The following is a 27,167-nucleotide window of genomic DNA, read 5'->3' as shown; positions in this document are numbered from 1 at the left end:
AAGATAACAAAAATCTAGAACTTTAAAATCTGATCTAGGTACATGAGCAGAGAGCTCTCATATCACCCTAATACATCCCTCATGGGCCGCTGTGACATGGTGCTCAAGGTGGTAAAACTGAGCTAGCGCGAGAAGGTCCTGCGATGATGGGAGATGATGGCCCGGATCTTCCTGTGGTGGCGTGGCCGTGGGCGAGGGCCATAGGGTCTGGGGCGTCGAGCTGTACTCCATTCAGAGGAGGGTGACACAAGCTGACTTCTTCCCATTTCTTTGTATTACAAAGCATGTGTGGCAGGCGGACCCTGTTTTCTTTAGCAGATGTTTTTTTTCAAATTCATGTTTTTTTACATCCAGTTTACTCATGGATCACATGCATCACTTTTTCGTCCCATGCACCCTTTGGTCTTTCGTAGACATTGATACTCTCTCTCTCTCTCACACACACACACACACCTGTCATCTCCCATCATTGTAGGACCTTCTCACGCCGGCTCAGTTTTACCACCTTGAACACCATGTCACAGCAGCCCATGAGGGATGTATTAGGGTGATATGAGAGCTATACCTAGATGAATCCAGGAACATGACCAAATTCACCTTATAAGAAAGTGCAATTTAAAACCTCATGGTAGTCATCCACAAGACAATAAACCATCAACTACATCATGCATAGTATGGACTAGATACTACGACATCCCCTTAGGGTGATATGAGAGCTCTCTCCTCATGTACCTAGATCAGATTTTATAGTTCTAGATTTTTGTTATGTTTCTTTATTACTATTTTGTACCCAGGATGATGTACATGGATATGATGTAACCTTTTGGTCTCATAGGTTATTTTGGCCTTTTGAAGCCATTAATACAACTTTCTTTCTTTCTCTTCTCTCTCTCTCTCTCTCTCTCTCTCTCTCTCTCTCTCTCTCTCTCTCTCACACACACACACACACCTGTGCAAGCTCACGCATTAGCACTAGTAGCATCATACATCCGCTTTTATGTGCGATGTGATGGGTATACCATGACGAGCAACATCACAGCCAAGAAACTGGCTTAAGCTGCTACCTTCAAGTTAGAGAGAAAAAAAGTATATTCTAGGTGTAGATGTTATCTGTCCAGAGTTCACTCTTATGTCAGATCTAGTGACTATTACCAAAAAGAGCAGGAACATAACCATGCAAATCTTCAAAACTTGCCTAAGGTGCTACCTCCAATAGTCAAAACAGAGTATTCTGGTAATCTACTTTCATACTAACTGTTTTGCTCCAACAATTCTCAAAGAGAAAAGCTATGTACAACAAATAATGATAAAAATTATTTTAAAAAATATTATTTACTTTAACCACTGATTAAAAACTTTATCAAAAACATGAGAAGATACTCACGTATTGCAATATTCGATTATAACTTGGACGACTTTTTGCGGGGATTATAAAAGTGCCTCCCATTTGAGAGTTTAATGATGGAGATGCTGCTCCCCGTGTTGGCAGTCTATCCATTGTTAAGTTGTTAAGATTATCCACGTCTGATGCTATTGATGAGCTTGGTGATTCACCTGCATAATTAGATTCAGAATCTCTCTCTCTCTCTCTCTCTCTCACACACACACACACACCATGCCCACTTGGTGCCAACCACAATTACCTCGCCTTCACCATCATCTGCACACCACCTACCCCACCACAGGCACCGCCCATCTCACACTACACCCAGATCCATTTCAGCCATGATTGTGATCTTATCTATGCAGATCAGCTCTACCGTCGTCTCTTGGATGTAGACCCGTCTGCACCTCTCACCACCCTCACCTCACAGCTCACAACCATTATCCACACATCCGCCATCAACAGTTTTCCACACACCCGCCGGTCCACCGCCAAAGCCGCAAAGGTACCATGCCTCAAAATTGTTGGTATGACGACCAATGCCGTAGCACATGTGCATGTCTTTTGCGTGGGTTAGGTACCAGCCAAATCCAGAAGCGTGAAGCTGAACCAATTAACCAGTACCTTACTCGCCACAATAAACGAGCACATCGTCACAAGGACTCATACCAACTCTTCCTAAGCCAGAATTCTGACAAGGCTTGGCATACGATCCAGGAACAATGCACTCACCCAATCCCATCATAGACCCACAGATCTAGCATTCATATGCACACTCCTTTTACCACATATTAAAGCCTGCACACGTACCATGCCTCAGAATTGTTGGTATGACGATGAATGCTGTATCACAGGTGCACGTCTTTTGCATGAGTTAGCTACCGGCAAAATCCAGAAGTGTGAAGCTGAACGATTAACCGGTACCTTACTCGCCGCAAGAAACGAGCACATTGGCACGAGGACTTATAACAACTCTTCCTAAGCGGGAATTCTAACGAGGCTTGGCGTAGGATCCGGGAGAAATGCTTACCCACTCCCATCACAGACCCACACATATGGCACTCATATGCACACTCATTATACCACATACCCCACCAACCCCCCCTCCCACATCCACCTCACGCACGTCCCACCACATCCACCTTCTTCATAGGAGACATGGTGAAGGCTATGCGCATGCTTCAAAACAGCCGATCACAAGATCACGAGGGGCTTATGGTTGAGCACCTCTCTTAGGCGACACCTTGGAACCCCTCCTAGCCCATATGTTTAATAGCCCCCCTACCCCCCCACCCCCCCGGTCATCACACACTATTGCAACTATCCATAAGGTGGGTGACCCCCCAACTGGTCATCACACACTATTGCGCCTATCCCATAGTCACAGGGAATGGGCATTTTTAGACTTGGGAATGTTGGGGATGGCAGCATCTCCCTGTTCTCATCCCCGTTGCATGTCACTCTGTAGTCACAGGGAATGGCCATTCTCAATCTTTTCCGTCCCCGTTCCCTGTCCCGATTTCGCGTCCCATGTGACTATGGCCTATCCATAAGGCGGGGAGACCCCATGGATCCTAATAACTACAAAACCATCATGATTGGCCAAATCTTGGCCTAGCTCTATAAATCTATAATTGAGTCTAACCTAAGCACACTAATAGAGAGAGATATAGGGCACCAAGGCAGGCAGGCAGGATTCAGAGGACCTTCTCCATGCTAGATCACATATTCACTCTTCAGGCTATCATCAAGCAGGCCAAGGCAGATGACCGCCGACTATACTACTACTTTGTGGACTTCGGCAAAAGCTTTTTATATATGCCTTGGGCCCGTCTCCTATAGCGCTTACAGCATCTCGGGGTCCCGTCTCACATGATCTGAGCTATCATTACACATTATGAGTCAGTTATTGGCAGGGTGAGATGCCCGGGAGGACTCTCTGAGGAGGTCTCTAGCACCATCAGAGTGAAACAAGGATGCCCACTATCTCCCACCCTCTTTGGACTCTACATAGATGAGATATCAGACTTCATTGAAAGAACCGAAGGAGGAGTAGTTTTTCTAGGAGATCCGAGGTATTCATGTTTATATACTGATGATATTTTACTCATTGCAGATTCTGAGGAGTGGCTATAGAAGCACATGGATACTTTACAAGATTTTTACACACAAAGGGGGCTTTCAGTCAACCTTGAGAAAACCAAGGTTACGGTATTCCACACCTCCTACCTAGTTGCAGGCCATATAGAGATCACATACATGGGTAGCAGGGTTGAGGTGGTGCACTCAATATGCCTATCTCAGAGCTACCTTCACTAGTCCACGCTCTGCTATGAGACAAGCAGCAGAGAATAGACTCACTAGAGGATATGCAGCTCTACCCCTATTGGGAGGCAGAGTTTGTTGTGGCTCCTATGTTGATGGAGGCCCTGTTCCAGACAGTCACTTATATACACAAGGTGAGGGAGAGAATTCATCCTAGTATGGCACAATACTCCACTTGGTTTCACGGACAGATGGACCGGCTCCCTCCATTTCAATATGATCCAAATTCCCCATACATTAGACTTATGCGTGAGGACAGGAACCAGGTGATCTAATACAATCTATTGGGGCTACACACGTAACACATGGATCACACTAGTAGGCCCATTGCCTACCAAGATGTAGTACTACAACAATCATTTCCTAAGATTCACAATAGATGGTTTCATACAGAGACCAAGTTATCTCACTGCCTTCATGTCTCATGCTATGAGCATAGCCATTGGCCAACTTAGGGTATCATTCCATAGACTGAGGATAGCGACTCGCAGAGCTGAGCGGATACCCAAAGAGGACAGGACATGTGGACTCTGTCAGACGGGGGGTTGAGTCGAAGGCGCATTATGTTTGCCAGGGCCCAGTCTACTGATCTCATCATCAGCTTTGGAGTGTTTATGGAGTACCTTTGATCACATACACTCAAAGAAGAGGAATCGCTCAGCAAGAAAGCAAATGAGCTCGTCTTTGTTAATGCAAACTTGCGTTTGCTAACAAAGATGAAGCATGAGTACACACATGATAAATACATTGGCTTTCATAAATCGGAGGTAAACACAGGCTCCATTATTGGTGATATAGTTGAGGAGGCAGAGGGTGATGATCAAACACATGAAGATGGCATGGAAGAAGCTCTACCAGAGGAGAAGCATGAGAATCAGCTTCAAGAGGATGAGGCTATTTCTGTAGCATAGAAGAGTCTTCAGGAGTCAGGACTCTAGAGCTTGACTCATTGATGATTCAGTGATGGATTTAGCTTATTTTGTGATTATGGCAAGTTCTAAATGCTTTGATTTCTCATGCAACTTTAAAGTTTTAAATTGTGAAGTTTCAAATCAGAGTGTAGTATGTAGTATGTACACTATAGACTCTAGATTTAGCACATGTTTTACATTATAGTATTATACATGTGGCCTCTCAACTTAGTGACTTTCCCTATACCCCCCTCTTAGGATAACCTAGGATGATGTGGCGTTTCCGTTTCTCCCATCCTCAAAATTTCCGTTTCCCCGTTTCTCACAACTATGATGAGGTCAGAGGGAGATTTCACCATCTATTCAAAGAGGGCTTTGGACCCTTATCCCGGATCATGGAGTACCCAGATCAGAGTTCCCTTGGACTCTTCCTACTTAAGCTCAGCCGACACAAAGAGTCACTACTCAGAGATCCTCGCCCCCCACAATCTCTTAGCTTAACCATTACCAATTCTTTCCAGCCTACAAGGGTGGATAGGGAGGCACCACAGCCTATCACAGTGATACGGGACTCTATACCACAATGCCCCCTCGCATCAGGCCCATGGGAGTCACATCAGATCAGGGACGCACACTCCAAAGAGCTGGACGCCCTCGTCTTATCGGAACCCGGCCACCCCCAACACATCCCAACTTCAGGAGATCCTGAACCACCATCGAGCAACCTCATCCTCATAGCAACAAACTATCAACATCTCTAGCCTTCTTGTATCACCCATGATGGACATCCAAGGTTGATTGAGTATTTTAATTCAGCTCTCCCATATCCCATCACCTATACCTGGCATAGCAAGATCTATATTTTTATTTTGTATAATCTCAGAGTCTGAGATCTTACCTTTCAGTTTTCAGTTTTAGTTTACTGTTGCTTTTTCCTTGTTTATCCGTGACGAGATTTCATGGACACTGTATACAACATTTTGGTCTCACATACCCTTTGGGTCTTTTGAAGGCGTTAATGTACGTTGTAACTCTCTCTCTCTCTCTCTCTCTCTCTCTCTCTCTCTCTCTCACACACACACACACATGCAGGCGCTTGAGCCCCCGACGTGCCTTTTGACTACTAGTCACGCAGCTGCACACAAGAGCCCCCTACCCTATGCGTTGTTCACCGAACTTGCACCACGCTACCTGCACTCCCCCTAATTTATGCTCTGCCCTATGTTGCCCAATGCTGCCCATCCCCCACCCCCCCCCTCCCGCGGTCGAAAATCAACACACACACCCGCACAAATCCATGCTTTTTAGCACCGCATGCACCTCTGTGCACCACGCCCCCATACATCTCCTCATTTGTAGACATTCAATGCCCTCACAGCCGCAAGGCACGTGCATATGTATTAATTTCCATTTGTTTGGTATCCTCTTTGGAAAGAATACTAAACAAATCATTTGCAAAGTTGCTCGCCATATCTAACTGCTGGTGAATGTGAGAAGGAAAGATGCTAAAACAAAGCTTGAACTTTTCGTCGCGACAAGTGTGCTGATTTCTGAGCATTGAAGTTACCGATCTCCCCCGAAGCTTCTGCATGTTACAGTGGTATCAGGGCCTACTTCAAGTGCAGAGATTCAGCAAAGAAACCAGAATTTTTTCTCGTTCGTGTGGTTGGTTTTCAGACGCCGGTGGACTACCCCTTTCGGAGTGATTCCTGTCCCTCGAAGGATGGTTGGTTTTCAGCCTCCGGAAGTCTCCCACACACATAGTGGATGGTCAGATTGCGCTCCGAAAAGGAAGTGCGTTTTCCTGCTATGGCGAGCTTCGACGACGAGAGAGACCAAGAACCTTGGAACCAGAGTGCACTGGGCAGCCCAGCTAGGGCACCATGCTTGAGTGTTACAAAGATGTTCCAGCACATGATGCGAGCAATCGCAGACCAGACGACCAAGTTGGAAGAGCAGAAGGCGCAGATCCAGGCTCTAGAAGAGCGTACCCGTTCTCCAACGTCGCGTTTTCCATCCCCTCCTCCCTCTCCTTCTGTAGCCCAGATTCCAGATCCTCGACACAGGGACCCTCTGGCGGGGTAACGACCGCAACCAAGCTCCTTGCTTGAGTTGCAGATGCGTGCATTGGAGATCCGACAACGTGAAGACAAAGCCATGCGACGCGTGGAACATGAGCGTTACCTTAAAGCTTTGGATGCCAGATTGACACCAACGGCGCCCTCGAATCATTTTCCCAAGAAAATGAACTTCAGTAAGTATAATGGTAGACTCGACCCCACAACTCTTTATTCATGGTTGCATCAGCTTGAAGTTTACTTTGCCGCAGTTCGAAAGACAGATACTGACAAAGTGATCTCGGCTAGTTGGTACTTGGAAGGTGAGACCGTTCCTTGGTGGACTCAGTGGGCTCATGCCCACACCAGATTAGGTATGGCAGCTTATGTGTGGGACGAGTTTGTCCGCGACCTTACGCAGCGGTTTCTACCGCCCCACTACCTTGAGCGACTCAAAGACGAGTTCAGGGGAGCGCGTCAAAACGCACAACCAGTCCTTCAGTTTGCCAATACAATTTTGACTTTATGTTTGCAATTAGACTTATCTGATTCGGACAACAAAGGGCAGTTTTTGTATGGCCTTGACACGAAAATCCAATGGGAGGTGCGTATGTTTAGGCCAACCACCTTCGAAGACGCACTCTCGCTTGCGCAGAGTGTAGAAATGAAGCATAATGGTGGCAAGCCCAAGACTTCCCAGCCGGCTACCTCCAAGACTACCGCCTCAGAGGGGAAAGGCCAGAACCAAACAGGGTCTTCCCCAGGACAAAGCACGTGAGCCTCTGGCTCCAAGAACTCGAACAATGCGTCTAAGCTTACTTCAGACCAGAAAGCGGAGGCAGATAAGACACGTGGCAAGTTGAGTGCCGAGGAGATTTCGCAGTACAAGGAGAGTAGATGTTTCTTTTGTCATACAAAAGGACATACTTCTCGGGAGTGTCCTAAGAAGACTCCAAAGACCACCACCGCAGCCTCCACAGCTTCCGTAGTGAGCCCAACTCCCACACAGACCCCAGTGGTTGCCCCTAGTTCTTCAAATCCCAATGCTTCAGTTGGAGCAATTATTAGCCGAGAGCTCGAAGATAAGCAGAAGGGTGCCCATGACCAAGAGTATGAGCACAACGAATTGCTCAAGTCCTTTGGCTACATAGGTGGCCAGAGAGTCGTTGTCTTGTTTGACAGCCGTAGCACAGAGGATGTGATCACGAAATAGGCCGCTCGGCGTGCCCGTTTCGTCCTGACTTCGGTGGACAAACAGGTTGAGGGTTTTAGCACAGGCATGACAACGAGCGTCAAGTATGAAGCTCTAGGTGCTAAATTAGTTATTCAGGGTATAGAATTTGTGCGTGATTTTATGGTTTCCCCTCTTGTAGAAGTAGACATAATTTTGGGCATTCAGTGGCTTCACAAGTTTCTTCCTGATGTCAAGTGGGACAAGCAGACGTTCCAAATTAATTGGAATGTGTCAAACGCCCCAGTGACCATTAAGTGTGAGCCAGGAATTCCGAACTTTCCGCTCACAAGCCACTTGCAGGCTAAGCGAGCAGTCAGGAAAGGCGCACATTGTGTGATGATTTACATCCAGACAGCCTAAACGGCGGCTAGTGCTTCCGAGAAGTACTTGGCTCTCCATCAAAAGTTAAAAAGATTTTTCTTCGGGACAGTCTCCCTCCCTAGCTCCCCCCGTCCAAACCGGAGGACCACAAGATTGACCTCCTCCTAGGCTCGGAACCCCCCAGCAAGTTTCCGTATCACCTTTCCAAAGCAATGGAATCGGAATTGGACCACCAACTCCAAGAATTGTTGCAATATGGCTTCATCCGCCCCAGCGTGTCGCCATTTGCAGCCCCGATCTTATTTGTCAAGAAGAAAGATGAGTCTTCCCGTTTGTGTGTCGATTATCATGCACTCAATAAGCTGACTATCAAGAGTAGATTCCCGATGCCTCGAATTGATTATATTCTCGAGAGGTTGAATGGAGCGAAGGTGTTCTCGAAACTCAATTTAAAGAGTGGGTACCACCACGTGAGGATTGTGGAGGGGGACATCCCCAAGATAGCCTTCCGTACGGAACGGACCCACTATGAATTTGCAGTCATGCCATTTGGCTTGATGAATGCCCCAGTAACATTCAACCGCATGATGATGCGTGTTTTTCGGGATTTGATTGGAAAGTGTGTTCACATTTCTGGACGACATACTGGTATTTTCAGCTACGGTTGAGCAGCATGACATTGATGTGGAGAAAGTCCTTAAGTTGCTGGAAAGCAACGAGCTCTACGTCAATGAAAAGAAATCGAAATTTTATTTGTTGCAGGTGCATTACTTGGGATACATAATTAGTGCAGAAGGCATTCGACTTGATCCGGCTAAAGTGGCCGAGATTGTCAATTGGGAGGTACCTCAACCAGCATATGACATCAGATCCTTTGTGGGTATATGCCAGGCATGCTCCACCCACATAGACAAGTTTTCTGACCTCTCGGCGGATCTCACCGATCTGCTAAAGGGTGTGAAGACAAGAAGGCAACGGATTCGAATGACTCCACGAGCGTTGGAGGCATTCAAGAACCTCAAGGTGGCTTTATCTGAAGCGCCTTGTTTAGCACTTGCCTCGTGGGACGAGCCATTTCAGGTGATCACCTATGCGAGTAACATCGCAATTGGCGGTGTGTTACGACAAAATGGTCATCCACTAGCTTACATGTCTTGTAAGTTATTGCCCGCACAGAAAAATTACTAAGTCTACGATCGTGAACTCCTTGCAGATATTCAAGTCTTGAAACATTGGAAACATTTTCTTTATGGCAGTGACTTTGAGATTCGCACGGACCATCAGGCATAACGCTGGATTCCGACAATGCCAAGTGCATAGTGGAGTGACCGACAACACCGCTGGAGCCAAATATTCCAGCAATTCGGTGGTATGATTGAGTACCTTCCAAGAAAGGCCAATCCAATGGCCGATGCATTGAGCAGGAAGGGACAAGTGACTTCAATTCAGACCACTAGACTCGACATTGTTGGTACAAGACTAGATGACATAAAGCACACATACGCGGATTCTGAGGAATTCGGTACACGATGGGAACAGGCATTGGATGCCACAGGACCATGCCACTTTCTGATACGCGATGGTTGGCTTTTCTACAAAGGCCGATTGTGTCATGAAGTCGTTCAGGGCAGCTCTTCTCCATGATGCCCATGACGCCATTACTGATGGTCATAGGGGCATGAATTCGACTCGAGAGAAATTGGAACGGCAATATTATTGGTCAAAGATAAGGCGAGATGTGTTTACATATGTACAACGTTGCGATATTTGTCAAAAGGTGAAAGCTTCTCGTGGAAAGAAGATAGGGTCCTTTCCAAGATATTTCAATGGACTTTGTCACAAATCTGCCTCACAGTCCGAATAAGCGTAATACTCAACGCTTAACTATTGTTGATAGATTTAGCAAACTTGTTATGCTTATTCCTTGCAGGGCCAATGTGACCGCCAAGGATGTTGCCCAATTGTTCATTTAGCATTGGTACCCGATTGGCGGGATTCCTAGGACCATAGTGTCAGACCGCGATGCCAAGTTTACCAGTCATTTTTGGAGGACATTGTTTGATAACTTTGGTACTAATTCGAATTTTTCCAGTGCATTCCACCCACAAACGGACGGCCAGACAGAGATATACAACCAGTTGGCCTTTGATGTACTGAAGTGTTATGTCCACAATCAGCAAGGTACGTGGGAATCATATTTGCCTTTAGTTCAAGCTGTTTTGAATAATTCTTTTTCTTCAACTATTGGCAAGACTCCATATGAGGCAACATTTGGAAGACCATTCCAGTCATTTTTGACCAGGACCTTGTCTGCGAACAGAGTGACGGAGTCTTACCAGGAGATTTTAGAGTCAGTAAAAGACAGGTTGGCTAAAGCGCAAGAGGCCTACACTCGACACGCCAATAAAGACCGAAGGGATATGAAGTTTTCAGAAGGGGATTAGGTTTATCTTCAGATTATGAAGCAAACGTTGAAGCAGGTGGGCAAGCGAAGCCCAAAGTTGTCTTTCAGGAGCTTCGGACCTTTTCCCATCTAGAAAAAGATCAATGAGGTTTCCATGCAGTTGAAGCTACCTCTGAGTTGGACTAAGCACGATGTGTTTCACGTCAGTTGGTTAAAGCCATATGCAGGTCCGACCCCTTCAGAAGTTAAAGACGAGGTGAAACCAGATATTGTTGATGAAGAAGAGCATGGCTCAGGCCGAAGACACAGACAGTTCCTCACGAAGTTTCAAGACCAAGGGACCCATGAAGCGGTATGGCTTGACAAAGTTTTTCGACGACTATCCGGCGTTATTGACGGATTATTTGGAGGCTATGCAGCTTCCGTCAAGTTAAGCAGAAGGGGATGTCACGTGTATCCCGCACTTGGATGCCACGTAGACATATCTGTACAAAAGGTGCAGGACCTGGGATGGTAAACTGGTCTCATGTGAGCCCAGTCTTGGACGAGTCAGCCAGGGTTCCATCCTGGTCGTCCGAGGTCAGGTGTGCATTCTGTGCACATGAGTCCAAGGTTAGGTGTGCATCGTCCTGCACATGAAACAGTGCCAGTCCGCGCTGTGAGTCTCCCTCTAAAATGATGTCACTGATTCTGTGTATCTGGTATGGTACTTGATGCCATATTATTGTGTAGACAGTTAGGGTTTGCATATAGGAAAGGGGCCAGCACATAGGGCTACCCCAAGTACTTGTGTGGGCATGGGGACAGTGTAAAACCACCCCCATAAGGACCAGGAAGGTCCTGGCTGTACCCACCAGTCTTGGGTAGGCCATGGAGGGCTGTAGGACAACCCTAGGGGCATGTCAAGAGCAGCCGACAGGTCATCCAGCCTTCTGATGCCTGTAGGGCAAGTATTCAGTGCCCAGGCCTCTAGAAAACCATGCGCCTAATGCCCAGCCAACAAGGGAAATATACGCAGATTTTGATTAGCATTTAATGTTGTTTATTCAGTTGTGGGCTGATTTATGACAACCGATTGCATTTAAGGCAGCTGACTGGTCATCTGGAGTAGTATAAATACCTAGCCCACAATCCATTCTTTCATCTCATATTTCACCAAGTGCTAAAGCTGATCAAAGGGCCAGGATAGCCAAGGATAAGCTAACGCAAAAGGGGTGAAGGACTGCAGGTCAAGGGCAGAGTTATCTCAGCCAAGAAAGGTCAAGTTTTGTGTGTTTTCTTTTCAGATTTGCATCATTCTAATAAAGCAAATACACCATTCATGGTGGGGGCCCTACAGAGGGTATTCGGGACCCAATACTGTGTCCGCTTCTCCCTCTCTCTCTCTCTCTCTCTATTTTTCTGCACATCTACATTCAGTTTTGTGCGTTAATTTTCGTCGCGACAAGTGTGCTAATTTCTGAGCATTGAAGTTACCGATCTCCCCCGAAGCTTCCGCATGTTACACAATTGCAAGTGAAGCAACGGAAAGTGGAGTCAGATCGTTTGGCGATTGTGCTGCAAACACGATCCGACTGAGATCGAAACGATCCAACAATGAAAAAATTGAGTCAACTGCATCTATAGGTAAATCGCTTGATGAATGAGCTGAATTGATGATTAAAAACACCTGCAATGAAGCTGTTGCTTGAAGTAGAGAAGTCGATTCAAGATAAGAAAGCCTTCTACAGAGAAAGTAAGCTTCAATGGAGAACTTGATGTCACCAAAGCATCAAAATAGAGGTTGCTAACATGCAAAACAAAATGCAACGCAAAAAAGTAAAAAACCAAAAAACAAAAAGAGTTTTGGAAAAAAAATGACATGGCATTGATGACATGGTACTACCACGTGGCAAGATAGCAGTGCAAGGCCACCTTCCAGGCTTGTTATGATGTGACTAGCTTTTGGAAAGCAAAAGATTAAATACTAAAAAGAGAAGAGCTTATATATATATATAGATAGATAGATAGATAGATAATTTTAATTGTGCCTTTTAATCTTCATTAGCTACCAAACTAGCCTTGACAGCTGATGATGTTCTCAATGCCTAACCTATCATCTTGAACATAATCTTGTTTGATCAACTCTCATACTAGCTCTTCCTTAAGATCTGTGCACCTTAGGCCTTTAAAGAAGTGCCATCAGCCCCATCACATGGAACCTTTCAACCTCTTTCTTCTCATTAGTGGTGTTGGATTACCCCACACAATCCTAAAGCCATGACATGGAACCTCTCTCATACCCATTTGTCTCCATAATGCCTTGTAATCATATATGTGTTTTTGGAACAAGAGAAGTTGCCTTTGTAGGAGGAGAAGAATCAAATAATAAGAACGCTAGTGGTGTTGTTGTGACCTAGCGCTCAAGCAATTGGGGGAGCTTATACCAAACAGAAGGGGTTCACCACATAAGATTGAGCTGATTAAATGTGTATATATATATATATATATAGATGAATCCAGGAACATGCCCAAATTCACCTTTTAGGAACGTGCATGGTATATACTCATGGTAGTCAACCCACAAGACTATATAACAATCAACTCCATTATGCATAGTATGGACTAGATACTACGACATCCCCACTAATGTCATCAGTGCCCAATAGTGGGTGTAGAACTCTGTATCAAGATATGCTCTCACACACGCACTCCACACACACACACACACATATGAGCATATATTCACACAAAGCCCTTCGTACTGAGTTTCTGTTAAACCTCCAGAGATGCAAGGCAGACTCAGCCATAATGAAGCCTAGCACTAAGGGAAGTAGCAAATAGAAAGAATTAGTACAGCAAATAAGTAGTTGACATGGTAAATGCACCGCTAAAGATAGAAAGAATAAGCACAATATCAACTGGCCGCAACTTGGACGAAAAAGCACAATATCAACTGGCCGCAACTTGGACGAAAACTTCACAATGTGAAATCTGCATGTCCGCTAATACGGCTGAATTATATACCTAGATGAACTATAAGTGAGTTTTAAAGCGCTTTTCTCAGGTGCATTTGGGCAGGAACTATAAATTCAGCTATTCTCTCATTGTTGAGACATGTAGAAAGACAAGAGGGCTCTCTAGCTCTAAGAACTTGTATAGTTTTGTGGATTAAGTGGCATATGTTTAAGGTTGTGGCCAATTTCAGTGTTTAATTGCATTAATAGTCATAAGTGTTTTGCGAACCCCCCTGCGCATCGCGCTCCGGAAGTTACACGAGCACGGGTCTTTCGGCATTCCTCATCATACTAATTGTTCTATGAAACTGTCCCATCTACCAATCGGGGAGTGGCTCTAGTGTGTGGAAAGGCGACAATGGCGGATGTGTGAAGGGAGGCTACAACCTTTGTGGTAAGCTCGTCAAGTGAGATGTGTGGGCCAAGTCGGAGATGATGCGGAAGATGTGATTAGAGTAGACCAAGGAGGCCTCCCTGGTGAAGTGGTCTCTCGGGTGGTGATGGCGTGGTAAGGTAGACGGATGAGTGGTATACTGGCATGTGAGGGAGAAGGCTAGGTAGGTATGATCAGTTGCCACACCAATGGGGCAGGGCGAGATGGTGAAGTTTGAAATGAGCGGTATCAAGGAGAGAGATCCCATCAAGTAGTCCACTGTACTGGCTCCATGTCTGAAGGGGTAGCAGGTGAAGGAGCTGGAACCAGGCCACCGGGCTAGTCCATTGCAAATGACCCGAGAAGACCCAAGAACCACATGGTCAAAGAAACTATGACCAATATACGTCTGGACACTGTTCTCCAAGATCTTGACTTGATCAGAATTTTTGAGCAATTACCTAAGAAGAACGAGAAAATGAAGAAAGGGGATGAGCAACCAACAAAGGAGGATGCAGTTGAAAATCAAAAGTCTTCACCAAATAGATCTCCCTAAAAGAAATCACCCAATCCTCCACCATCTTGTGGAAGGAAGAGGAGCCATTCCAAATCAGCCCACTCTCATCATGGGAAAAGCCGACATAGTCAGAAAAGGTCCAAGAGCCCATCTTCTTCATCAAGCCTTTCATCATCTTCTTCTTCTTCTCCTTCTAGGTCACCCTCTCCACAGCATGGCAAGAAAGGGAAGAAAGGTAAGCACAAAGCTAAGGAGTTCAAAGGAGGAGGAAGGACGTGTATCATGTTCACATGTGGTCAGGCTAGTGCCCCATGTGAAAGGGTCAGTCATTTGGTGTCACACGGACGGGAACCACTTTTGTGCCACCCGTGTGTGACCAATATTGTGCCATATGGACAGGAGGTTGTTTGCTGCCACCCGTGTATGACCAAGATTGCGTCTTATCCATGGGACTGCCACTCCATGGTAGGACTGATATTTGTGTCGACCTTGTCTATGGGATTGTCACTCCATAGGAAGACTCGTGCCAGGACTTGTGTTTTGCCTATGGGACTGTCACTCCATAGGAAACCAAGACTTCACATTTCTGTCGCGCTAGTTTTGTGTCCAACAAGAAATCCTTGTACAAGTTTCGTGAAAGGGAGATTTCGTCCATTACATGTGCACATGCATTTATGTTTGCATGCATAAACTTGTTTTCGCATGACTTACTTTCATGTGTTTGCCTGCTATGTCGTGCTAGTACACTAGACGGGGACGCCCCCAGTGTACCGTCGGTGTGCTGTCTGCTAACGAGTTGGTGTGCCATGTGAATAGGTGGTAAGTATTACTCTTTTTGGCCTTTTCAAATGTAAAATCCCTTAAGTAATGTCAACCTTAATATTTATAAGGTTGGGTGTTCACACATTTAAACATTGGCTGGACATTTGCTTTAATGTGAGTGCCCAACATTATTAAAGCTTAATAATAATATTTATAACTAGTATTGCATGGAAAAATATTGTTTCCCCACACGTGGATGGTTGGTGGGAGGGTGGTAGATGGAAAGTACCCGTCTTTGTACTTGCAGCTTGTACCCACCTGCAGCCTGTACCCACCTTGGTACCTGCAACGTGTACCAGCCTATGTCCAGCAGTTTGCACCCGACTGTTCTGCTGTCCAATACCCGACTGTACTTGTAGCTTGTACCCGCCTCTGTCCTACAGTTTGTACCTATTGTTCCAGTACCATATTGTACTTACAATTGTACCAGCTGTTGCCCAACATCTGCTATTGCCAGCACCTGCCTATAGAGCTATATTAGCTGCTGCCCTGTACTCAACTGTACCTGCAGTCCTTGTACCCGCCTACAGTTTTGGAGTGCATTAGAAAGGGGAAGAGCTACTCTACTGAGGATTGAATTTGAATCCTTGTCAGGTATTTATTTCAGTTATTTTCAGATTCAGTTATTGTTAAAATTAAATGTTGTTTGTACAAGTCTTGTTAGGGAAAAATATCACACCCTGTTGCATTCGTTAAGTAAGGCCACCGGGACGGTGACTTTTCCCATGATTACCCTGACCGCGCCCTCACATTTTGAGGAGCCAGTGAAGGTCATTTGGGGTATGAGGAAAACTGGGAGCAAAGCTACCTCAGGAGCACTAGGTATTACTCCCTCCGCGGTGTTTCACTTGCCAAGCGTTAGTACGAGTGTGCATGTTGCTGCACGATCCCGGAAGACCATGTTCACCCAGTGAACCACTTTGCTCAAGTAGGGAGTCGATGGTCCGGCCAATTTTTTGGTCAGAGTCATTTGGTTATCAAATGGCTCACGTACAAAAAGTGGCTTTGAGAGTCTTGTCACATGTGACTATTGAATATTCAAAACTTTTAACTTTAAAGTTTATACTCTAGAGTAGTAACTAGTTCTTACATTCTAACTCTCTTATTTTTTCATAGGATTGCTCTTCCGGGGCATGTAAGAGAAACTGGAGTTCCTACTCATTCATACACACACAGATACGAAATCGTCTCAACACCATGCAGTTAAAGCTACTTGTATATTGCCATGCTAACATGGAGAAGATGCATGACATGGAGATCTCCAAACAAGTAGAGATCTCCAGAGTTCAAAGTTCGATTCATGAATGATGATTCATAGCATGTCACGATGATGAGTCGTAACTAATAATATATAAATATTTGCTTTCAAGTGAATGTCAACGAGTTCAAGTTGACAATGGACACTCTTAAGAGTGTCCACAAGGAGCGAGATCCAGATGAGAAGGCCATATATGCTGATCTTTACAAGGAGCTAGAGGAAATTGACCATCGAGTTTCTCGTACTCGTAGAGGTCGTGCAGCTAGAGGTGGCACACGAGTAGGAGGTCGTTGATGAACTGTTCGGTGCTCTACTTCGATCAGGGTGCCTACATATGTGAGACATGGCTCAACTTCAAGGAGCTCTTTAGCACCTGTTGCTAAAGAAGAGGATGCTCCTGTTGTTGTAGACATCAGAGAGCCCGAGCACGATGACGAGGACAGCGTCCTTAGCAAGGGCAGTTTTGGGTTGGTATCTGATGATGGGAGCACCTCTAGCAAGGGCATTCCTTCCCCTAGTGATTTCTCTGAGGAGGAGGACTAGAGTCTAGAGTCTAGAGTCTAGACTCTATAAATTTTTGTACTTAGTGTTGTGACTAGTCACAACACACTTGTGTATTTCCTATTGTAGGCCGCAGGCCACGGCTCTTATTTATGGCATGCCGCATGGCGCATATATTCAGTGTTCATTGTTCATGACTCTTGAGTCTTTGTACAATCAATTAAACACTCTGAAGCAAAAGGATGGTGAATCTATGAGGGAATACATCAACCAAGCCAAGTATTGTGAGGGAATACATCAACTAAGAAAATTACTTGTATAACCATTTATGAGCATGAGGAAAGGCCTAGCTAGAGACCCTAGTTGATCTCTTTATTCCTAGAAGGTTTATAGAGAGAGAATCCTCTTGATGTCCTCTATGCTTGAGGACATAGGACGTTCAATGAGAATGTATCTTAGATGCTATTGATTATGATGACAATTTAATGGGACCTCTAAAGGAGTTTAATGGTTTTGAAGAATCACTCGAGACTCCTTCTAGAAGTGGATCTCAAAGCCATTTTATGACAAGTTACAACTTCTCTAGACTTTGCATCTCTAAATGTGATACAATTATCTTTTTTTCACGTGTTTTTTAAAGTGGACCGTACCTTTATTTTTCAAAATTTAAAAGTCCCGTACCGGTACCGTGTTTTCGTACCTTCGTTTCATACCTAACAACTATGTAGTGCGTCTAGGATGTCCTGCAGCTTGCCTTGCAGTCCGTCCCATTTCTGCGATCCTGTCATCTTGGGCTGAAGGGTTCTCCTTTGAGGGGCGGGAAGCTCAGGTCAAAGTCATTCTTGAGAATGACCTGCAACAACGGGAACCTGGGCGCAGCCCTGTAGCTCCCAGGCAGCTCGTATCTAAGCCTAAGTTGCTGCCTTGGGAGCCTGAGCGAAGGGCAGGTGGGATAAGGGAGGCGGGGATAGAGAGAGAGAGAGAGACCATCAGGCGGCTGCAAATAAATGGGCCTCCCTTCAAAGCACATACGTGGATGCTGATGACGTAGAGGCTGGTCGTGAGCAAAGATAGTCGGTGCGCGTGAGAAGGGGCTGTGCACAGAGGGAAGTGCTGGCTACTTGAGTGATTCGAGCAGGGAATGAAAGCATTGGTTGCATGCGTAGCAAGATTTCAGCACAGCATGGATATTCATAGATGGCTACACATGGCACACAGAAGGTAGGCGATGTTTTCAAACACAGCACACGCGTGCGAGAGAGAGAGAGAGAGAGAGAGAGAGAGAGAGAGAGAGATGACTACAGATGGCACACACAACGTAGGCGACGTTTTCGAGGAGAGAGAGAGAGAGAGAGAGAGAGAGAGAGAGAGAAGTTACAATGAATCCATGAGTAACTGAATCAAGGAATAACAAACTGAAAATGAAACAAGACCTAAACTAAAACTGAGCTATCACTATCAAAATTGCCAAAGAAAGCCCTAGGCTCAACTGTATAAGTGCATTACATCCTCATAAATAGAGAAACAATCCACGGGGCAACAGGTGTGTGGCAGGGCCAAGTGTCAAGGGTGGTCCCTGACGGAGCGATAGGAGAGAATGCTGAGCTGTAGAGAAAGAGTACACACGACTCAATGCTAGATTGATTGATGTCGATAATCTTCACCAAGTACATTTCTTTATAGCCTTAGAGGTTCATCTACCTCATAGACTCACATGAAATGCATACTTATACACAATCCTAAGTGTGCGTACACATACACACTAACACTCTAGGGAGTGTTCATACACATATCGCACGCTAGCCTTTTCAGGGGCTGTTCACACATACGAGATTCCGAATCCCAACATCCATAGTATCTCGAAAAAGAAAAGTATCATTCAAAGATTTAGATGTGCGGAAGCTTTGACAGCCGGTAGCTCCCTCATCAAAGTGATGAAAGTTGCTTAACATCAATATCATCACATTCAGAAAACTAAGCATTTCACAGCTAAAGAACCTGGCTTGATGTGAGGTTTCCTCATGAACCTCGCAGTAAAGCAATATCAATGTGAGGTTTGTAACCTGGTGCAATTTGCTGATGAGCAGACTGAACTTCTAGTCGATCTTTACTGATGCACAAGCTTTTTGCCTGCACTACCCGCATGCGTGCCAATCCAGCACATTTGTAAGCAAGCGCAGTACCTGCAAGATCCTTGCTACGTTCATAATTAACACCACAAAACCTGCAAAAGGAAGCCGAAATAAGCACCAAACATTCCTCTTTGTTGTTTTTAAAGGAAGGTGTGCATGAGATCTACACAAACTTGACAAGAAATGAGATATTTTCTATAAAGCATTAGGCACTGGTAACAACGGCATCCAGTGAAGGACACCCTTGTAAAAAAATTATGCACAAAAATGCAAACTTTACAAGCAGAAAGGTCAGATACCTTTGCAAAAACTGAAGCAACGAAAGATTTCTCAGCAAAATCATCCCGCAAGAAGTGACTCTATCATAGATGCAATGCTTGAATGCTTAAACCTACCATATTACAAGCCTCAAGGGCAGCTGTTACCTTTATTGTTATATTTATATATGAACAAAGAAATAATTATGACTAAAAAGGGCCTGCTTTGAAATTTTTGCAGATTTTTTTTAAAAAGGTGATATTTTGGCTATATGAAGTAGTTCCATGCCTAAAAATTGATCATTTGGTGGGTCTAAAATAGATTATTGCCAAATCAAGGAGGTTTTTAATGGAGCCATAAAATGAGGAGGAAAAAAAAATGAGAGCAATAAAGGGGGAGAGAGAGAGAGAGAGAGAGAGAGAGAGAGAGAGAGAGATTAACGTCTACAAAAGACCCAAAGGGACACATGATACCATGAATGGTACAATACAATAATACCACAGTGCCATGGAAAAACTAAAAAAGAACGGGAAAACTGAAAACTGAAACACGACTCTATGCGCCTCACTGATGGCAGATGTGGCTATGGTGAGGGCATGTCCTGTCATCAGAGAATCTCATTGATCTGTCTCTGGGTGGTAGAGATCCTCGATGCTCTGAGTTTTTGTGGGATGCAAATATGGCCCCTATGTACCGCTGGTATAAGCTGATGTCGATGCGCCGGTGTCGGCATGGGTGGCTGATGTGGATGCTCGTGCCATGAAGAAATCAGTGATGGATCTCTGGGCAACGTATGGGCTGGCCTTGTCTCTCAGCATGTCCTCTCAATACCCGTCCCTATGTTGTCTCGGTTCTATCGGGTACATCCCAATACATCTCTGGTCCTCATACTGCATCACCCATGCCAGTGGCCAGGACCCCTCCCAGAAGAGGCAGTGAAATCTCTCCCCCATATCTCATAATCTGCTGGGCATTTGAACATATAGAAGGCCTCGTCCTCTACCTCCCTTATGGTGCATACTCTGCATATCCGCTCCTCTCATGGGATGTTCTCTGCACTCCCAGTCTCTACTCGGAAGCAGTGGGAGGATACTCCGAGCTGACCAATCGCAATGACCATAGCATGTGACATGCAGATCTACCTGTACATCCGGATCTCAAAGAATCCATCCCCCGTGAGTCTTAAAAAATGCTGTGTGTAGAACTTTCGTTTTGTCCCTATCTCTGATGTGTGTAAGCCGAGTAGATACAACCCAATGTGATCCGGTTGATCTCCTGTCATGAGAAGTGGGAAGTCTAGGTTGTACTGAAATGGGGCAAGACGATCCATTTGCAATCCATGTGCATGCTACCTCCGAGTACCATACCTGCTTTGGTAAGGGTGGCGGCCGTCTTCTCCACGAGATGGAGGGCAGTCTGGCTTGTCTCTCCCGCACCCTCTCCCTCTCATGATATAGCTACATAGAAGACTCTAGTGCTCGCCGAGGGAGAGATGGTCTCTGTCCAAGACTTATACAAGTTAAATGTAAGTAATGGTCTGGAAGAGAGCATCTATGACCAGTGGGGCTACCCCAAACTCTGTGCGTATTATGTCATGGGGTACCGCACCAACGGCTTACTCCTGATCATGCGTGACAACATCAGCACCTAAAGCCTCTCAATACTCCTGCATGCATCCTCCCCCAATCCTAGTCCCCAAACGGCAACTCCATACATAGCTGTTGGGCACACTGAGGTGTCAAAGAGCCAACACTTAGTGCAGGGTTCCTGAAAATGTGCCTAGAAGCAGTGCTAATTTGTTAGTGGTAGCAAATAGTCATACTAAGCACGGGGCCTGTAAATGTGACTCCAAGGTATACATATCTTTGCACTCTCTCTACTTGCACCCCTCTAATAGGAAGGATAGTCGTGGTCGGGGGTTGGTGTTAAATACTATCACTTTTCATTTTATCCAAATTGACTGTAAGGTCTCTCTCCCTACACAATCTGTCTAGAGCATCCAGGTGTTTTTGCAGTCCCTCCTCTGAATTTGAAATGTGGACAATCTCATTGGCCTATAGCAACATGTCCGGCCAGAGGCGTTCGTCTACCTCCAAAGCTGTCCACAAGGGATGCAATCTCATCAATATATAGCCGAAACAATGTCAGTGAGAGCAGACAACCTTCCTTAACCCCAATAGTCCAACATCTCTCTCCCAGGAGACCGCCATCAGTGCCTCATATAGTGATATCACAGCCCAACTCACATCATGTGGTAACTAGAGCCCTTGCAAGCGTCCAATGAACTGGGATTGAGGGACTGAATCAAAAGCTTTGCGGAAATTTACAAAGCAACAATACACATGCTTCTGTCGTGATTGTGCTTCCTCTATGGGTCTGCCTAGGAAGGTCTAGGATGAACAGGAACTTCAAAGTTTGTATAGAAACTTCAGTATTTTGTTCGGCGAACGGTACACACCATAGGTACATACGCAATACACAAAGTACCGAATCACAAACCCGAAATTCAACTATGCTCTAAAACAAATAGATCCATTGAAAAGCCTTCCCTTTTTTAGTTTCCCGGTCTGGAATGCCAGGCTTCTCCTCACTCGACTGATGCATAGGATCCCTACTTTCGGGCCTCATTGGGAGAGTTATGATATCTCTCCTGTGATACAACGCAAGAATTGGCATAGGCTTTGGCATTCATACAGAGGAGCCAAATCTCTCATTTCTTTTGGATATTTTTACTTGGTCTCCCCACCAATCAGTGGAGATCGGTTTTCGGTGTAGCACCTACCTGCCTAAGATGTGCGGCAGATTCTAAGACTATACAGCATTGTTTATGGGGATGCAGCATTGCACAACATATTTGGGGTTCTATAGCCCCCCTTATGGGCAAATTGAGTGGCCGCGCCATGCATGTTGTCACAAAATTCCTTACAGCTTCTATTTTTCTATTGTTCATGTTGACATACATGTATGGCTGGTGTAGCCTAACATGGTGTGTGTGTGTGTGGCATATGGAACCTAACATGACACTACATGTATGGCAAGTGTAGCCTGACATGATAGTACATGTGTGGCTTGTGGGGCCTAACACAGTGTACATGTATGGCTCATGGAGCCTGACATGATGTAATTCTCTGGGACTAGCTATCTTGGAGATCCTTTGTATTTATGTTATGGGAAGGTTCTGGAAGGATCATGAGCCCTCGACATTTTATCAGATACAACTGAGCAGATGGGTGTTTCTTCCAGTATAACTATACTCATGTGTGTGCATGACTTTGATTTTACCTTTGGATGACTTGTCTTGTTTGCCTAGACAATGCCTAAGATATCTGCCTGTGTTGTCCATGTGGTCGGGAACGCCTAGGCACCCTGTGGGCGTGTGTGCACACCTGTTTGGGACAAACAAGTGGTCTACATGTGTTTTGCAGGTGGTAAGCGTCCCCAAAAACCCAATTTACAGCTTTACGTTTTCACATACTAATAAATATGGGTGCAGGTTCACACACACTTAATAAGTGGCCGAACAACTTATAAGTTGTACACACTGGACGGGACTTATTTAATACATGTGGCAGCCATAAGGTGGGCACCGGACTTCATTTATACCCACTTCTAGTAGGCGCCCCCTTTTTGGACCCAAAAAGCACACGATTGAGCTATTTTCGGCAAGGAGCCCTTACTACTAGCAGAAAACTCAGATTTGGAGCATGCGCGAGCTGGTCGACCAGTTTTGCAGCTGTGGGCAGCCTTTTCTTACCATCCATCGCGACGAAAACCATCCAGGTGTATGGTAGAAGTTGGTCGACTACTCCTAGGAGCCTTTCTTGCTGTTGGCCGCCTATTTACAGCTCTTAAAAAGCTGCTGGTCAGGGCACAAAAGAGGGGAGAAAGCTGGCCAACTTGAGGAAGAGTCATCTTTTGCTGATCGGAGTCTTCCTGGAATGTGTGCTGGTACCAATCAACCCCTTCTGCGGCTTCTGAGAGCTGTTCGACTGTTGCTAATAGCCCTATAAGGCTGGTCGACTAGTTCTATGAGCCAGACAGGAGGAAGATGAAGATGCAAGAGCTGTCCCGGGCATATGTGGGAGTGCTATGGGCTGTCCATGGTTGTCCTACATATGCTTTATGCCGGGAATGCTCTCTTGTGCTGAGGATCATCAACAAATTCAGAGTGATGGCTAAAAAGCAGACAGAAGCATGTGAAGTGCTTAAGGTCAGATGAAAGGGAAGAGTGCTTCTTCAATGAATTCTTTGATTTTTTACGGAAGAATGGCATTCAGAGACAATTTACATATAGATACACTCCGCAGCAAACGGAGTTGCTAAGCGGAAAAACAAGCACATTGCAAAGATAGCACGAGCATTAATGACAAAGAAGAATATACCACATAACTATTGGACTGAAACGGTTTCTACAGCAGTTTATATCATGAACAGGACTCCTACTGCAGTCATACATGGTATAACGCCAGAGAAGAAATTCAGTGGCAAGAAACCTAATTTGTCTCACTTGAAAGTTTTTGGATGTATAGCTTATATACATGTGTCAGAAGAGTTGCGTACGAAGCTGGATCCAAAGGCAAAAAAAAATGTGTGTTTATTGAATATTCCCTTAAGCAAAAGAAATATAGATGCTATAACCCTACTATACATGAGTTGAGGGTAAGCAGAGATGTTGTATTTGATGAAATGAGTAGCTGCTATGCTACTGAGAAAGATGCCGTTGGAGTTGATGTAACTAGAAATGTGATTGAGTAGAATGCAAGTCAGCGATCACAGTCATTGAGTGGACCTAGAGAGTCCTCTACTGTTGGAGTTACGTGAAGCCTTATATGGGTTGAAACAGACACCGAGAGCATGGCATGATAAGATAGCACAATATCTTATCACTTGGCTTTCATGTGGGAGATGCTTATCATTCACTCTATGTGCAGAAGAGTGATAGGGGCCTTGTGGACATCACAATCTAAATCAAAGATGAGTAAAATGCTGAGTACGAAGAGGGCAAGTGCGACAGCAATGTTATGGCCATGTCCTCTGACGATATCTCCTTCCCAGCCTGAAGAACTTCCTGCTGAAGAGCCTGCAGCTTGTTAATATGCTCCCGCATCGTCGACGACTTTGCAGGGCTCATAACCCGCATCTGTACTTCCAAGGAAATCCTCTTCATGGGCGATATCCTGTTGTAAAGTGAGGCCAAATTCTGCCATATACCTCTGGCCAGCGTCATGTGTTTTACATGATTGATTACCTGTGGTGTGCAGTTGAGGAAAATAAACGAACAGACCCTGGCATTGACACGATCCCACATCTGTGTCTGGGCCTCCCGGTCCTTTCGGGTTGACGGTAACTCCCCTTCCTCTACTTCCGGCCGTGGAACACCAACAACGACGAAATCAGCGAGGTCGTAGGACTCCAGAACAGATTCCATCATCACCTTCCATATGCCGTAGTTGCTCCCGTCCAACTGACGGTCCACCGGGAACGTGGTGAGTGTCGGGATCTTCACATGTCTCTCGGCCATCTCAAACAGATCTGCCATAGCGGGGATGTACTCTGAAAAGGGTGGGTGGGTGGGAACAAAGAAGAACTAAAACCTGCAAGTGGCTGTCCAGCAAATCAGCCCGCCTTCCTCTTGCTTCTCCTCTTCCCAAACAGTCCAAAACAGTCCACCAATCAGCCACAAAACAGTCCCCCTCTTGCTCACACAAATCCCAAGACCTATCTAGAGCCTAGGGCTCTGATACCATGTCAGAATACGCAACGGAGATGATGACCAAATCTGGGAACACGAGCAAAAACGCAAGCAGAAAAACAGCACAAGAGAGAGAGAGATGTAGGCGTGTAACTCTGCTCTGATATACACAAGAAGATCCCGAGAAATGATACAAATGAGGTATGGGGGCTGGGGTCCTATATATACCTCCCTAGAGGGCAGTCGGCCATCATAAAGAAAAGCCCACGACTGATAAAAAGGTCCACGACTGCATAAATGCAGTCGGCCAGCAAACTGGTGCCCACGACTGATGAAAACCAGTCGGCCAGCAGCAAGAGTGCCCACGACTGATAAACACCCAGTCGGCCAGCACTGTACTGCTCTTGGCACCCTCTGGCAACCCTCCCAAGCCTCAAAAAAAATGGAAAAAAATAGGGGAAAAATGCGGAGAGTGGGGAAAAATGAAAAAACACCTCATAAGGGCGGGCACACCCACAACAAAGGCCCTGGTGTATAAAACTAGACAGGAGATGACTTCTAACAGAACAGCCACATCATTAATCATTTGTTTGATCTTGAATGGTTCATAATACCTGTTAGAGAGTTTGATGAATTGACTCTCCTTACCCTTCTTCTTCTTCAAGCGTGCCTTCTCAAACTTGAGAAGCACTCACTGGCCCTCCTTATAGTTAGTCTTCCTTCTATGCTTGTCAGCAGCTTTCTTCTGCTTGGCTTGAGATCTCTCTATGGCTTGATGCACTTGAGTGAGCATCTAGTCCAAGTCTTGTCCAAATTCATCAGCTGCAAATGTCTTCTCTTTGGTTTGCATTATGGACAGCAAGTGCGGCCTTCCATAAACTACTTCAAAGGGCGCTTTTCCTATAGAAAAATGAACAGTGTTGTTGTAATCCACCAGAGGTAAATACTTCTCCCAAGTTGCTTTCTTTTCAGCACACAAGCACCTTAGAAGATCTAAAATCTGTAAATTGACATTTTCACTTTGTCCATCTATTTGGGGGTGATAAGAAGAAGAAAAATCAAGCTTAGTTTCCACATTCTCAAAGAGGGCTCTCCAAAATAAACTGGTAGTCCTCGGATCTCTGCTCCCACTATGGACTTTGGAAGTCCATGATATTTGAAGATTTGAACCAAATAAGTAATGGCCATCTGTTCGGCTCCAATTTCTTTCTTTACTGGAATGAAGTGAACCATTTTACTGAACCTATCCACAATTGTCCATATGGCATCATTCCCTTTGGGAGTTTTTGACAATCCTGTAATAAAGTCCATGGCAATGCTTTCCCTTGGTTTGCTTGGAATAGACAAGGGCTGTAGTAGGCCTTGCGACTTACCTCGATCAAACTTCACCTTTTGGCATGTGATACATTCACGAACAAATGCCTCAATGTCCTTCCTCATAGAAGGCCAATAGAACTATCTTTCTATCATCTCTGTGGTAGGGAGAATTCCCCTATGACCAACAAATGGAGGGGCATGGCATTCCTCCATAACTCTTTTCCTTAAATCTTTCACTATGCATAGCTGATTCTTCATCATTAAGAAACCTTCCCTTAGGAAGAAAGGCATGCTAATGTTTCCTTCTTGTAAGCAGTGCCATATCTGAGAAAAATCTGCATCTGTAGCATATAAATCACGCATTACTGTGAAGTCGGTGGGTCTCCTCGATAAAGCATCAGCAACCAAGTTGTCTTTACCCTTCATGCTCTCCACTGTAAAGTGAAACATGGACAAGAAGTTTGCCCATCTCATCTACATAGATGACAGCTTCTTCTGGGTAAGAAAGTACTTTAGACTTTGGTGATTAGTCTTGAGTCTTGACCACAAAAGTAGTGTCCTAGAGATAATGCTTCTAGATGGTCAAAGCATGAACCACCGCAAGCAATTCCCTTTGATAGGTGGAGTAGTTCTTTTCAGCTTCATGCAACTTCCGGCTTTCATAG

At 45.2% G+C, this 27,167-nt stretch overlaps 1 protein-coding gene across 2 annotated transcripts in view; it reads right to left on the bottom strand.

Annotated features, from left to right (window-relative positions):
• LOC147635828 (cysteine-tryptophan domain-containing zinc finger protein 7-like) overlaps nucleotides 1-27,167 on the bottom strand; it is a 62,857-nt gene that overhangs the window by 15,672 nt on the left and 20,018 nt on the right. Inside the window, exons 9-10 of one of the 2 annotated variants that reach the window (XM_086801185.1) lie at nucleotides 19,167-19,327; nucleotides 1,385-1,554 (exon numbers count right to left, since the gene is read on the bottom strand). In XM_086801185.1, the coding sequence (XP_086657311.1) occupies nucleotides 1,385-1,554; nucleotides 19,167-19,327 (331 nt within the window). Of the gene's footprint in view, nucleotides 1-1,384; nucleotides 1,555-19,166; nucleotides 19,328-27,167 lie in introns of those variants that run through there. The other variant, XM_086801186.1, reaches the window with a different exon arrangement.

The sequence above is a fragment of the Cibotium barometz genome, chromosome 8, assembly GCF_041138505.1.
Source record: "Cibotium barometz isolate CiBa-2024 chromosome 8, ASM4113850v1, whole genome shotgun sequence".
Taxonomy (NCBI): domain Eukaryota; kingdom Viridiplantae; phylum Streptophyta; class Polypodiopsida; order Cyatheales; family Cibotiaceae; genus Cibotium; species Cibotium barometz.
The sequence above is the reverse complement of the archived record's forward strand: the minus strand, read 5'-3'. Positions and strand labels throughout refer to the sequence as shown.